The 14,405-nt window shown below is 37.6% G+C and overlaps 6 protein-coding genes across 6 annotated transcripts; 4 read left to right on the forward strand and 2 right to left on the reverse strand.

Moving 5' to 3' along the window:
* Window positions 1-787: 787 nt before the first annotated feature.
* On the reverse strand, window positions 788-1,345 carry SOCG_00069 (beta-glucan synthesis-associated protein; the record flags this gene model as incomplete). Its single annotated transcript, XM_013162489.1, has 1 exon — window positions 788-1,345. One exon carries the CDS (start codon window positions 1,343-1,345, stop codon window positions 788-790), a length of 558 nt encoding a protein of 185 aa, XP_013017943.1.
* Window positions 1,346-1,599: 254 nt separating this feature from the next.
* Window positions 1,600-4,110, forward strand: SOCG_00070 (RNA-binding protein Mrd1; the record flags this gene model as incomplete). Its single annotated transcript, XM_013162490.1, has 1 exon — window positions 1,600-4,110. One exon carries the CDS (start codon window positions 1,600-1,602, stop codon window positions 4,108-4,110), a length of 2,511 nt encoding a protein of 836 aa, XP_013017944.1.
* A 328-nt stretch (window positions 4,111-4,438) lies between these two features.
* Window positions 4,439-6,683, forward strand: SOCG_00071 (membrane transporter). Its single transcript, XM_013162491.1, has 2 exons — window positions 4,439-5,019; window positions 5,081-6,683. The coding sequence occupies exons 1-2, from the start codon at window positions 4,498-4,500 to the stop codon at window positions 6,554-6,556; spliced, it is 1,998 nt and encodes a 665-aa protein (XP_013017945.1). The 5' UTR covers window positions 4,439-4,497; the 3' UTR covers window positions 6,557-6,683.
* SOCG_00072 (ATP-dependent RNA helicase Mss116) lies at window positions 6,596-8,510 on the reverse strand. The gene has a single exon (XM_013162492.1). The coding sequence runs from the start codon at window positions 8,424-8,426 to the stop codon at window positions 6,840-6,842; it is 1,587 nt and encodes a 528-aa protein (XP_013017946.1). The 5' UTR covers window positions 8,427-8,510; the 3' UTR covers window positions 6,596-6,839.
* A 189-nt stretch (window positions 8,511-8,699) lies between these two features.
* SOCG_00073 (AP-2 adaptor complex subunit Alp3) lies at window positions 8,700-12,197 on the forward strand. The gene has a single exon (XM_013162493.1). The coding sequence runs from the start codon at window positions 9,012-9,014 to the stop codon at window positions 11,622-11,624; it is 2,613 nt and encodes an 870-aa protein (XP_013017947.1). The 5' UTR covers window positions 8,700-9,011; the 3' UTR covers window positions 11,625-12,197.
* A 166-nt stretch (window positions 12,198-12,363) lies between these two features.
* Window positions 12,364-14,394, forward strand: SOCG_00074 (RINT1 family protein; the record flags this gene model as incomplete). Its single annotated transcript, XM_013162494.1, has 1 exon — window positions 12,364-14,394. The coding sequence occupies one exon, from the start codon at window positions 12,364-12,366 to the stop codon at window positions 14,392-14,394; it is 2,031 nt and encodes a 676-aa protein (XP_013017948.1).
* Between the last annotated feature and the right edge of the window lie 11 nt (window positions 14,395-14,405).

The following is a 14,405-nucleotide window of genomic DNA, read 5'->3' on the forward strand; positions in this document are numbered from 1 at the left end:
AGAAAGATAACTATTACAAAGGGAATAAAAAAGAGAGATGCAAAAGAAAAGACACCACAAACGAAAGGTATTGTCGCTCTACAATTTCATGTCACTTCCTGGAGGATCTTGTCTTAAATACTACAATCACGGTCAACGCACGCTTACCTGTTGACAAGCGAAAAGCGATGAGATCCAACTACAGATATCCTACTCTTAACAACAATTTATAATGCAACAAACATTCATTTCGTACTATACTGTATGACACGGTCAAAAGGACTCTAAAAAGACATTGGAGGGCATCTTTCATGCAATGGGATAATCGTAACGACACTTGTTTTCCTTTCGAGAATTAACGCTTGAACAACTTAGTAAGAAGATGAATATGAAAAAAAAAAAATAAAAAAGAAGAGAAAAGATGTGTATATGGATGAAGTTATTATGCAAATTATGCAACGATCAATATATTAAGTGCAGAGTGTGTCGAGGAAAGAATAGAAGAGATAAAGAAAAGCTGACGAGCGGCAGAATGGAAAAGGATTGAATCCAAGAGAAATCGTGCACTTGGTAAAAGGAACCGTCGAATCTTATCCAAACTAACTGCTTCAAAAGAACTATGCATCATAAATTTAAAGATGAAAGAGATAGAAACCAAAGGAACGACATGTACCAGGTTTAACAACCCGAGGAAAGAAGGAAATATATAAAAGAAGGTTGATAAGCAGCGAGTAGAGTGTTCAAAGGAAAAAGAAGAATGAATCAAGCAAGTAAGCAAGAAAGAAAAGAGGGGAGAGGGATAGACAGATTAAGCCTCTTGCTTTTTCCTTTGCTTTTCGACGTTCACCGCGGACAAAATTGGATAGCCGATGAAAAGCATCAAAAGTCCACAACTAAGTAAAATAAGGGTTAAAATATTAACAAAACCACGAAGTGTGAACACATTAAAATCTCGACCGTCATGGAAGTCCTCATTATGTAAAATATCATCCACTTCTTTCACACTAGGGTCCCAAAGAAGCGTTGAAGATTGTAATGGCATGGGAGATTCCATAGAATTGAGGGAAGAGGCACTGCCAAATGGGGATTCCGAAGGATACGAACGTTGTGCCATAGACACCTGTTCATCATGGTACGGAGAATATTTTTTTTCAGTCAAATCCTTTGATGGATACTCTGAAAGTGATTCTGATGAATGTCCTTCCTGCATTACCGGTTGCAAATCTTCAGACTCCCAAATGTCATCCCCATAGGTGTCTTCGTGGTCATCTCTCGAAACCTCGTTTGCAAGTTCATAGCTCAGCTGCGGATCAAGCACTTCATCTGTTTCTAAACCATCATGACTTCCCACTGGGATCCTTGACATTGTTTGAACTTTTGAATCCGCTTCCTCAAAGAGTTTGGCTATTCACAAGAAACCAGCGCCGCATCCTACTTGTTGCTAGCCCTTAGTGCGTTCGAATACGTTCGGTATTCCTTAACAACGTGGAGCGTAATATTGTAACCTTTGCTGGAGTTTGGTATTTTTCATTATTAGTATTTCTTTTCTATTCTTCGCCTTGTCTTTTGTCAAAAAACTACACTTCGCAAAATTAGGCATTGGCATTTTGGGAGCGTGTCATGTCGCGAATCATCGTCAAAAACCTTCCAAGTTACTATGAAAAAGAACAATTATCCAAGTATTTAAAGTCGCAGTCCAATTTGGACGTTGAAATTACAGATGTCAGCGTTGCAAAGACAAAAGATGGTGTAAGCCGAAGATTTGCGTTCATTGGATTTAAAAACGAACAAGATGCGGAGAAGACAGTTCGTTATTTGGATCGTTCCTTCATAGACAGCTCGCGGGTACAGGTTCGTGTTGCACTAGACTATCAAACTGCAAACGAAAAATTACGGCCATGGAGTAAGCATTCAGCAAAGACAAAAGAACTGAAGACTATAGAGCAAGAGAAAAAGATTCAAAAGCAAAAGGAATTAGAGGAAAAAGAAAAAGAGCGACATGAGAAGAAGCTGAAGAGAAAGTTTATAGATACCCTTCAAGATGATAAGGCACGCACTTTCTTGCAACTTTCTACAGCTACTAGTAACTCCCGTACTTGGGATAATGAAGATTACACTTTGAACAACCAGCCTTCTGTAGCCGAAACAAATGAGGAAGATGATGAATACCAGGAGCTTCCATTTGCTAAACGCCAGCAGACAGATAAAGATGAACAACCGGTATCCGATAAATATGGTGCTTCCATGGTGATTGATGGACGTCCTCAAGATGTTGTTGAAGACACAGAAGGTAATGATGAGTCTGATGCTGATCGAGATGATTCCAACAAGAGCGGAGAGGACACTGAACATACCGAGAAAAAACCTTTGTCAGATGAAGAATGGCTTCGTCTTCATAGAACTAGAATTCGTGAAAATGAAGAAGAGACACAGGCCGGTGAAGATCAGAATGTTTCAGAGGCGGCCGCTCCATCTGAAGTGAAGTTATCGGAAGCAGAGAAGCCTTCCTCTTCTCATGAAGAAGAGGCTCAACCTGAAATGAACGATTATGATCAAACTATCGAAAAAATTGAAGAAACCAAGCGTTTGTTTTTGAGAAATCTTACGTACAGTTGCACCGAAGAAGACATAAGTGCTCATTTTCAACGTTTTGGTGCACTGGAACAAGTTCATATGCCGATAGATAAACGCACGAATGCTCCGAAAGGGTTTGCATATGTGGAGTTTCGCAATGCAGAAAATGCCGTACAAGCTTTTCAAGAGTTGGACGGAAGACCTTTTCAGGGACGTTTACTGCACATTCTGCCTGCTAAAGCTCGTCACGATATCGTTCAAGATGAATTTGCTTTAAGCAAGCTTCCTTTAAAGAAACAAAAGGAATTGAAGAGAAAACAAACTGCTGCAAGTTCCACCTTTAGCTGGAATACACTGTACATGAATAATGACGCTGTGGTAACATCCCTAGCTTCCAGGTTAGGCGTAAAGAAAACCGACATTTTAGATCCTACTTCTTCTGTCTCGGCTGTCCGTCAAGCTCTGTCTGAAACGCACATCATTCAAGAGACCAAGCGATTTTTTGAGGAGCATGGGGTTGATTTAGATGCTTTTAAAAACAGTGCGCGTTCTGATAATGTAATTTTGGCGAAAAATTTTCCCTACGGTACTAGTGCTGAGGAGCTGACCTCTCTCTTTGGTCAGTACGGTGAACTAGGAAGAGTTTTGATTCCTCCGGCTGGTACTATAGCCGTCATTGAATTTATTAATGCTCCTGATGCTCGACAAGCGTTTGGTAAGTTGGCTTATACTAGGATTAAAAGTTCCATTTTGTATTTAGAAAAAGCACCTAAAGACGTGTTTCAAACAGCTTACAAGAAGGCTCGTGCTCACGAGCCTGAAGTTGCTGTTGAAACTAATGCAATCACCACCCAGTCTGCTAAGGAATTGGAATCTGAGGACGTTGACTCTGTCGATACTGCCACGCTCTACGTTAAGAATTTGAATTTTTCAACTAAACAATCAGAATTTCAAAGCATCTTTAAACCTTTGGAGGGGTATTTATCTGCTGTTATCCGTGCAAAACCAGATCCAAAGCGTCCTGGTCAATTTCTTAGTATGGGTTTTGGATTCGTTGAATTTAAAAATAAGCAGTTTGCTGTTGCGGCTATGCAAGCCATGAATGGGTTTGTCTTGGCAGGGCATAAGCTTGAAATCAAATTGTCTCATCAAGGGGCTGATGCGGCAGCAGAAACGAGAAAGCGGGATTCTTCCAAGCCAAAGGGAACTAAGATTCTTGTTAAAAACTTGCCCTTCGAAGCTTCGAAGAAAGATATACAGTCCTTATTTGGGGCTTACGGACAGCTGCGTTCTGTTCGTGTACCTCGAAAATTTGATAGAAGTGCGCGGGGTTTTGCTTTCGCTGAGTTTGTTACAGCTCGTGAAGCTGAAAATGCTATGAACGCTTTGAAACATACACACTTGCTTGGTCGTCATCTTGTGCTCCAGTACGCCTCTACCAGTGGCATGGATGACTTTGAACATGCGATGGACAAGGCCGTTAAGGAAGCTCGTGCAGAAGCGGGATCAACTTCTGTTACGGGAAAACGCCTCATTGAAACAGGCGAAGAAGAATAAGCTGATAAACTACAACAAATTTGGGATACCGGGTATAATGCACATGTAATATCTGTTTAGGATTCGTTTATTATGCGTCAAAGCGCATGATTATTGGGTATATGTTTTTGGTATAATAGTGTTTACGAAATGGATTTATTATTTTGTTTAGAAATTTACAGGATTGATTGGAATCATTGATTCCTATTTGCGTTCATCAAAAGGAGTTGAATGCTTTTCCATGTAATATAAAACAAATCAAAATAAATTATCATTTTTAATTTGATCAAATAGAATGCACAGTAAAAAAGACTGTTATTTGAATTGTAGCTTAGCCTCACTTTACGTATGGAAGTTTACTCAGACATTACCAACCATTCACTGACAAGCCAAAAGCTGCCGGTGAATATGGAAAAGCTCGATGAAAGTCGAATCTCTACAGAAATCGTGAACACTCCTGACTTAGTTGTAGAAATAAACGCCAAAAGTCAGGAGAGTGAAAAGACAGTTCGCGCAGTCCTTCGAGAGTTGTTAAAGGCTGGGTTTGAAGTTGCCGTTCGACCTGGAACAGAGACCAATTTATTCTTCTTGGTTAAAGCTCCTTCAGAACTAGTCCTTCAATTAATAAACAAGGATCGTACTTGTTCCTTCCTTTATGGATCGCTGAACGATGTGGAAAGTGTCCGAATTTACGATATTGCTTTAGTAGAAACAAGTGATCGTATACGTGTCCTTTATGAATACATAACCGGTATAAAAAAAGAAAATTGCCTTGGCATTGTCCCAAGTGAAGAGCCTTACAAGAATATAGTGGATATCTACCCTCTTCACAATGCCAATGTGGATCAACGATGGATGAGCTCCTGGAGGTTCAAATTATTTTTGAAAATCCAAGATTTGGATAAAATCAAATCTGAGTATGGCTCTCAGGTAAGTACTACGGACGATACCATTATTTCATTGTAGAGAAATTAGAGGCTAATAGTTACAGATTGCTCTTCATTTTGCATTTCAGGATTTTTTTAGGAGCATGCTTGGTCTTTTATCGCTTTGGGGGGTTTTAGGTCACTTTTTGCTTCAACAATACTCCGTTATTTACTCTATAGGAATGTCTATATGGGGTATTTGTTTCATTCAGTTTTGGAAGTATAAAGAAAGTCAGCTTTCCAGACGTTGGGCTACGAATCATAGTGAGTACTACGAAAAGAGTAGAGAAGAATTTCATCCTTCTTCGATAGAAGTAAATAATACCTCTGGCACCTTACAATCAAGCTATCCCCATTGGAAAATGGTCCTGCGAAGCTTAATTACGACAGCTCCCCTTTTTATTATTTCAGGCATAGTTCTCTTGATTTTGATATCAATTGCTTTCGGTTTCGACGTAACGCTTACTGAGGTTTATTCGGGCCCTTTCAAACCATTGGTCGCTCTTCTTCCAGCATTGATCTTCCAAATTCTCACTCTTCCATTTAATATTATCTATACAATAGTTGCTGAAAAACTTACAGCTTGGGAAAATCAGAGAACAAAGAACAAGTATCAGTCGTCGTTAGGCTCGAAGATATTTTTACAGCACTTTATGCTTTCCTATACAGCTCTAATTCTCATATCATACATTTATGGACCCTTTGGTGAACATCTCGTGTCAAATGTCTTGCAAAACAAAGCTGCCAGTATGACGATGCAGCTTTCTTTCATTACTGACTCCAAGTTTCAACTAAATCCTTTAAGACTTCGCAATCAGTATTTTTATTTTCTGACAAATGCACAGGTTATTAATTATCTCACGACTCTGCTTGTCCCTCAAATCATTTCATATTTGAAAAGACTTGTGAAATCAAAGTTTACCAAACCGCGCTTGACTATCCAAGACGATGATGCTGAGGCTAAATCTCTTAACTCTATTAGAAAGCAATCTGAACTTTCTAAATATGATGGATACAACAACTACAAAGACTTGGTATTAATTTTTGGTTATCTTGTTATGTTTTCTCCTATTTATCCGTTAGCTCCTTTAATTATGTACGTGAATAGCCACTTAATGGTTCGTTCTTCCGTATACAAACTTTGCAGGTTGTCAAAGCGTCCGGTTGGCGCACGCATAGAATCCATTCAAGATTGGAACCAACGTCTATCTTTCATAAGTTGGATGGGTAGCATTACCATGCCTTCAATAAGTTATTTGTATTCCCCGATGCAAAATCTCACGAAACAGAAACTATATTATTCTTTATTGGTAGGTTTCTTCTCTGAGCATGTATGGTTTTTGCTTCGCTATATCATATCTTCGTTTTGCCCAGTTGAAGAAACACCGCTATTCTTGCTGCAAGAACGTGAACATATATTACACGGCAGAATTGAAGAGATCATGCATAGTGTTGGACATTTACAAAAAACGAACCCTTTTGGAGAGAGTACTGAAGTCTTGGCACTCTATAGATCTGCAGAATCTAAGAAGACTATTTAGGAATTCCCTTCGTCTTTGTTTTTTGCTGTAGTTAATATAGATTTATTATTTCATCTAATTAGACCAAAATAGGTTATGCAAAGCATTCTATGAAACATTATCCCCGGATAAAATTCAAGTAGGAGGGGTATGTAAATTATAATGATCGGAAAAGTATTTCAATTATGCATATTTATGTGCGAATATTAAGAGTAAGATCAAAAAACCAACAGATAAGACCCAAAAAAATTAAATCACCGATAATTACCGTTGTCAATATAGTTACAGCCTTTAGTTTGAATAACTAAAATCGTCTGAATGATTTTTGTCCTTTTCTTTGGAATGGTCGCCTGGAATCCCGACGAAAACCGCGATCACCCTTAAAAGATGACTTTCTTATGACGTTTTTTATATATACACTCGACATCAACTCCTTTTTGGCAAGGGGTTCGTCCTCAAGGCCAAATAACTTCAATACTAATTCAGTTGGATCTCCACTTTGTGAACGATTCTCGAATATGTGGGATTTAGCAGAGTATAAAGGCTTTATGATATCTGTACGTGTCTCCATAGGTAAAGAACTCAAATCCCTGTTAAAGTCAGTTATTTCTTCGTCAGAAAGTTTATTAACAGAGTGATTTTGTATGGGTAATTTGGAAAGACTTCGTAAGAAAGGTTGCTCTTGTTTAGGAACCACTAGGTAAGACTCACCGTCCTTTCCTGCTCTTCCAGTACGGCCAATGCGATGAATGTAATCGTCAAGGGTCGAAGGACTAAAGATTTGCACAACTTGAGAAACATTGGGAAAGTCCATACCACGCGCAACTACGTCGGTAGCAAACAAAATTCCTTTTGGAGCTCTACGGAATCTATCTGTGATACGACGTCGATCACTCGTACTAAGTCGGGAGTGTAGTGAGAAGCACGGGATACTTAAATGGCTCCGGAAAAGATCGGCAACAAAATCAACCATTCCAATGGTTGGAAGAAATACTATAATTCGTGGAGATGGCTGCTTGGAAAGATCCCGTAATAATGACAGAGAGTCATGAAATAAAGAATCAAACTTTGTTTGGACGACAAATTGAGGAACACGTTCGTGCGTAGGAGGCTCATTAGGATCCAAGCAATTTACAATCTTCATCTTATCCCCTAGGATAACTTCAAAAACGTCTGACACTTTCGGAGGCATGGTGGCACTAAAACAGAGTCTTCTGGTAAAAGGACGTGCTACATCACGATGGATATCTTTAATGGTATCAGCGAATCCCATATCCATTAACCTGTCGGCCTCGTCTAGAATAAAAGAGTTGGCCATTATTGAGCTTCTCACTTCGGGGTTTGAGAGATGGTCATTCATACGACCAGGAGTTGCAATTAAAATATTGGCAAATCCTTTGCGAATTGTTCTTTGTTCCATAGCCTTTGAATTACCACCAATGCAGAAACTGGTTTTAATATTGGTACCAGCAGTAAGCTTCTTAGCCTCTTCGAAAATTTGTAAAGCCAATTCACGCGTAGGACTGAGGATAACAGAATGAATCTTTTTGGAATGTAAAGCCGATTTTCCTTTAAGCATATCTTTAATCGCGACCAAAAGGAACGCTAATGTTTTGCCCGTTCCTGTTTTCGCCTGTACGACCGCGTTTTCTTGATTTGATAGCACTTCTTGGATAACGCGTCCTTGTACTGAAGTGGCCTTCAGAAATCCATTAGCAGATAGGTTTTTTTTTACCGTTTCAGCAATCCCTTTGCTTTCAGAAAAGAGTACTTCAGTGGGCGGTACAATGGTTGCTTCTTTGCTAGCTTGCACCGTTCGGTGGAAAGATCGAAGCTGTAAAGAAGGACATCTTGAAAAAGCACTCGCGTGCCTGAGTGGAAGTTTTATCATTTTTAAACCAAACCCCCAAAATTGCAGGCGATTTAATAAAATATGAAATTTTCTCCTGGTAAGCAAAAATGAAGCTGAGGTTAACGGTCTTTTAAGTACTGAACCCAGCTTAGTGTATTAGGTTAACTTTCGTTGGTAAACAATATTTCAGAACATTTCGTGTATTTTTCTTTATCCTATATTAATTAATAAAAAATTAAAGAAAAGAAGAATAAATATAGAAAATCATTAAATACTCTGAAGCGCAAAATGGAAGCTTCATGTTGCGAACTTCAAACTTCAGGGAGGTTGAGTTTTAGCTACAACAGTTTAGTTTTCTTTAACGATATTTTACTCTCGTAATACCTTCAATCGAACACGAAGAATTTTGAAAGTTTCTGTATACTAATAAGTTTAAACAAAACAAAAGTGAAGGATTTAAGACGGTATTGAAGGGACGGGTGTAAGTCAAGCTCAAGCGTGAAGGAAAGAATTATGGAATATCAGAAGGCGGAAACATTAAATCTCAAATTATAGTATTTCAACTGAAATCGATTGATTCAACTTAGTGAGAATTGAAAACGAATAAATTGGAAGACTTCAAAAATGGTTGTTAATAACCAAATGAAAGGATTGAAGACGTTTATTTCAGATTTAAGAAATTTGAAGGAAGAGAAAGACGAGGAAAAGCGGATAAATATTGAATTGGCAAAAATACGCGCTAAGTTTCAAAGTTCGACACTTTCTGCATATGATCGAAAAAAGTATGTCAGCAAACTCTTGTATATATATATGTTGGGATATCCAATATCTTTCGGCCACTTGGAGGCTGTTAACCTTCTTACTGCTACGAAGTATAGTGAAAAGCAAATTGGATACTTGGCCGTCGCTCTGCTTCTAAACGAAAATCACGATTTAATTAGGTTGGTCATCAATAGCATCAGGAAGGATTTGCTGAGCTTAGATCCAGATAAAAATGCTCTTGCGCTCCATGCTGTAGCCAACTTTGGAGGTCGCGAGTTGTGTGAGGCAGTATATCCAGAGATACAACAGTTGCTAATGTCTGCCGCAACTGAAAACATTGTACGTCAAAAGGCAGCCCTTTCCCTACTTCATATATACAGAAAGTTTTCTGATATAATGGATATGGACTTGCTAGAACCCATAATTATGCTCCTTGATGACGATGATTTAAACGTTTCGCTTGCCGTTTCAAATTTTGTCTTCTTAATTATATGTAGAGAGCCATCTTTACATGGACTTGTTTGTAGAAAGGCTATCCATAAGTTAAAGTTAATTGTTTCTGGAAGAGGCTATTCATCCGGCTATATCTACTATTCTGTCCCATGCCCTTGGTTACAAGTAAATCTTTGCCGTATACTACTAATTTGCCATGAAGAAGTGACTGATGAAACTACGAAGAGGACTCTTATTAATGTATTGGACCGAATGTTAAGTATTTTTAAAGATTATAAAGACAATAAGCATCTTAATGTCATAAACGCTATTCTATTTGATGCAATAAAGCTTGCATTTGCAGTCGATGACTCTGGTTCACTTTATCAAAAGTGCATGAAATGTCTCGGTGAAATGATTTCCAACAAAGAACCTAACGTAAGGTATCTGGCTTTTGATACGACAGCTTATTTAATTTCGTGTGGGCATAGTTTACCCTCCCTGAAAACACACAAAGATCTTATATTATCGTCTCTTCGTTATAAAGACGTGTCTATTCGTAAAAAAAGTTTAGAGCTTTTGTATATGATGTGTGACTCAGAGAACTCTAAAACCATGGTGAATGAGTTATTGATATACTTGCCTTATCTTGATTCTGTTTCTCAAGAGGATCTAATATCCAAAGTTGCCTCTCTTACTGAAATTTATGCCGATGACTACAAGTGGTATGTGGATGTTAATCTACAGCTTCTTCGTGTTGCAGGAAAATCCGTGAATGATGATGTCTGGCATCAACTTGTTCGCGTTATTGTGAACAATGAAAGTATTCAACAGTACGCGGTTCGCAACCTTTTTAAACTACTTCAGTCGGACTCAACTCACGATAGTCTCACCCGAAGCGGTTGCTATATATTGGGAGAATATGGTTATTTGATTGCCAATGAACCAGGAAGTGGTCCTCTACAGCAGTTTATTACTGTTTACAAGAAATTACATACATCATCTGTTGGGACTAGTGTTCTTTTATTGACAGCTTTATTAAAGCTATCAAATTTACAGCCTGATTTACATAAGCGTGTCGCAGCCGTTTTTAAACGGTATTCTGTGAGTTTAAATACGGAAGTGCAGCAAAGGGCATGTGAATACTTACAATTATTGACTCTTCCTAAAGAATTTTTATCCATTGTTTGTGAAGAAGTTCCTGTTTTTACAATCCCCGCTAAAAAGAGTTTGCCGTCTATCAGTAATAGATCGGATGTTTCTTTAACCGATTCCGTAACGTCGACGAAAGAAATTGATGTCTCTTCTAGTCTTCCTGGGTTCTACCGTCTTTGCTGGAGAGACAAAGGTATATTGTATAGGGACTCTCAAGTACAAGTAGGAGCTCTCGTAGAATTTCGTGATCTACAAGTCTGTCTTTCATTATACTTTGAAAATAGAAAAACAGAAACGTATACCTCATTTTCATCGACTCTACTTAGAACATTTCCCAATTTTAAAGTCGATTCATCTTTTACAGACACAATATTCTCTCCCGACAAACAATTACAGCAAAGGTTCTCGGTTGACCGACTCGACGAACTGTTTGATCCACCTATTATTCGTGTCTCATTTCTGGCAGGTGTGATGAGAAAAGTCAATTTAATGTTACCTATTGTTTTATCCAAATTTTTACGGCCAACATCCTTTGATAGCTCTACTTTTTTTCAAAGATGGGGATTGATTGGTGTGGAGCGAGAAGCCCAGTTGGCTTTTGGCTTAAATGGCATAAATAGTAGGCTTGACGAAAGGCGATTGATGAAAATTGTTACAGGACTTCACTGGGGAATATGCTCAGGAATTGATACCAATGTTAGTAACATTGTTGGTGCAGGTATTCTTCAACTGAATGCCCAGAATATAGGCTGTTTACTTCGGCTTGAGCCTAATTATCAAAACGATATGATCCGCCTATCAATTCGTTCGACAAATACGACTGTTGCGAACGTTCTTGCAACGAACATGCAAGATATACTAAAGAATTCATTTTACTCAAATACATGAAAATCGGTTTCTCATTTTTAAGATTTATTTAATTCAAAGACAGTGAGATTATGATGAAACCTGCTAAAGCCATGGACGGTGCTTTTTCTGGGTTCCATGAAACAAATACGTGCAGACATACATGATTTATCTGTTGGCATATGTTTGAAAGACATGTAGGCATCTTCATTTGCAGGTTCAATGGGTTCGTCGACCAAATATTCTTACGACTTATTCAATGTTTCAAAAATATCATCGCTTAAAGTTTGTGAAGCTAGAGATCGCGTCGTTTAATCTCGTATATTGAAGGCAAATAATTTAGTCTTGCGTCGTTATATCAATAATTTTGACCTTTCGAGTGTACGACTGTCATTAGACCCATTATTTCAATTTGATTGATATGTAAATCAAGGGAAAACATCATTTACTCACATTCAAATCTTCCAAACTGATTCCAACGGGGATATAATTTCTCCTTTGTTTTTTTTTTCTCGATTTAATATATATTTTACCAAAATCTCTAATTAATCGTTTTCAGTTTCTTAGGTAGAAAAAATAAAAAGGTATATTAATTCTAAAATTATATTTCTTGCGCTTTGTTTACAGTTTGTAATATATTAATGCTTCAATCTTATATCAAGTAATATTTTACATATCGTGACAATGACAATAATACCAATGAAAATACGTAGAAAACAACATACTAAAGTTGGAAGTGTGGAAAAGATAAAATAGGAGTAAGGATTCTACTGTTATTAGCATGGATTTAAGTCTTAGCAACTTCATTGATTTCCGGATTCGGGAGCCTTATAAAAGCGACGAATTGACGAAGTTTGTTCAAGACCTAGAGCAACTGCAGCTACCAGACCTCAATTCGCTGCCTGAGATTACGGACGAGGAAAAACAAATTATACGAGAAGATTTTGAATATAAAAAGGCGAGAATTGGATTAGACGATGCTTGGCTTGAAGCCTCAGAGCTTGAAGAACCGGTGCCGATTCTCCGTGATACGGTAGAGCTGCTCTTAGAAATTAAAAACTTTCTGAGAAAGTACGAAGATTATGGAAAAGATAATAATATTGATTCTCTGGAAAAGGACTGGAATCGATTATCGACACAAGAAGACCGGAGTGGAATATTACCAAACTGTGTTCTTCGTATGACAGAATTATTGTACAAACAAAAGAAGGAGCAGAATAAAATGAAGTTAAAAGAAATTATTCGAGAACAGCTGAAACTCGATTTTCAATGGCCTTCTCTGGGCGGTAAAGAATACTCCCTAACGGTTTACAGAAGCTTTGTCGACCATCTTCGAACTATTAATGCTTTTGCAATTGGAGATTCAGGACATCCACTATTCTTGGAAGTTTTTGTAGAACCCTATGCAAATCAATTTCGCTACCACTTCATGTCTAAACGGCAAACCAATTTAATTTCGAAACCCGAGTGGTTTTACGAATATCTCTTAAAAACTTTTCGCTCATTGAGAGGATTCTTTGTTAATCTCAAAAAATGTGAAGCGGTGTCATCATATTCTTTATTTTCAGTTTTTATTTTAATGCTTAATGATCTTGTTAAGGAAAAGCTTTCTCATACGGCAATATTTGATGATTATTTAGTTCATTTAACTCACGAAACTCTTCAGTATACTGTTCATTTGAAACAGTATTTCGGCTCGGATCATGATTACTTGATAGACTTTTTGTTTTGTCAGCCCTTCATATATGAAAAGTGGCTTAACTTGGAAAGTCAACAAATGAATGAAAAGCTAAATGATATAAAATTTTCTAACGACGCTTGGGATTTGGCTCTTGATCAAGCTAATGACTACAGTTTTACAGTTCCAACAAAGACTACAGTCCGTTTTCGAGATATGATGGAGTCAACATATGCTACCCTTCTTTTATTACCTTCTTTCAAGTATAAAGTGAATTTTTTTGAAAAGGTTCAGCTGGGACCATTACAACATTACCTGCAGTGGCTTCAATCATTCTATGAAGCACATGAAAGCTCTCAAAGCGAAGCATTACCTGGGTCGCTACAGCCAACTCGTCAAAACAAAGCTATTGAAGTAGAGCGTATGTGCAAGTTGTACAGCAATTTTTATCTCTTGAAAGAGTGGATAGATGATTATGAAGATGAAGAAGTATATATTGAAATTGGAAGTCAATATGGTAACAAAGAACATTCTTCCTTTTTCAACATAAAGAATGAAATTGATTCTTTGAAAACATCATCATTTCGACTCATTTTACGTGCTGCAGTACAGATGCTACAGCCTTTAATTAATGACTATGCTGACATCGATACATGGGTTATTAAAGATCAACCGCTGAATGTTGCTGTTGCTACATCCTCAGTATCATCAGAGATATTGGACATACAAAATGCCTTAAAAGTGTTGTTAAAAAGCTTAGAGAATCTTCTTTCAGGTGCTTCTTTGCGTGAGGTTGTATACCAATTAGGAATAATTGTCGAAAAATGGTTTTGTAACATTATAATGTCTCATCAATTTAGTCTTCGTGGTGGTATACAGTTTGCAAGAGATATAATGCAAATATTGTTGGAATTTTCATACTATCCATTATTGACATTTAAAAAATTGACATCATTTGTTGAACTGCTCTCGTTAGATACGAGTAAAGAAATGAGTGTGAAGGATTTTATTACTGCCATTAAAGATGAGAATTACCTAGTTGTAGATCAACTATTAAAAGAAAAAGGGATTGAGCTCCATTATGCAGAAGTGCTTAACGTTTTATATCGACGGGTAGAGGCATGGAAGGACTAAATAATTTCTCT

This window comes from Schizosaccharomyces octosporus, assembly GCF_000150505.1.
Source record: "Schizosaccharomyces octosporus yFS286 unplaced genomic scaffold supercont6.2, whole genome shotgun sequence".
In the NCBI taxonomy this organism is placed as follows: domain Eukaryota; kingdom Fungi; phylum Ascomycota; class Schizosaccharomycetes; order Schizosaccharomycetales; family Schizosaccharomycetaceae; genus Schizosaccharomyces; species Schizosaccharomyces octosporus.

Excerpts from the sequence above, each read along its gene's own strand:
- SOCG_00071 (XM_013162491.1), top strand. The coding sequence starts at position 4,498 with ATGGAAAAGCTCGATGAAAGTCGAATCTCTACAGAAATCGTGAACACT. Across the intron at positions 5,020-5,080 it reads AATCTGAGTATGGCTCTCAG|ATTGCTCTTCATTTTGCATT; the intron begins GTAAGTACTACG and ends TAATAGTTACAG.
- SOCG_00072 (XM_013162492.1), bottom strand. The coding sequence starts at position 8,426 with ATGATAAAACTTCCACTCAGGCACGCGAGTGCTTTTTCAAGATGTCCT.
- SOCG_00073 (XM_013162493.1), top strand. The coding sequence starts at position 9,012 with ATGGTTGTTAATAACCAAATGAAAGGATTGAAGACGTTTATTTCAGAT.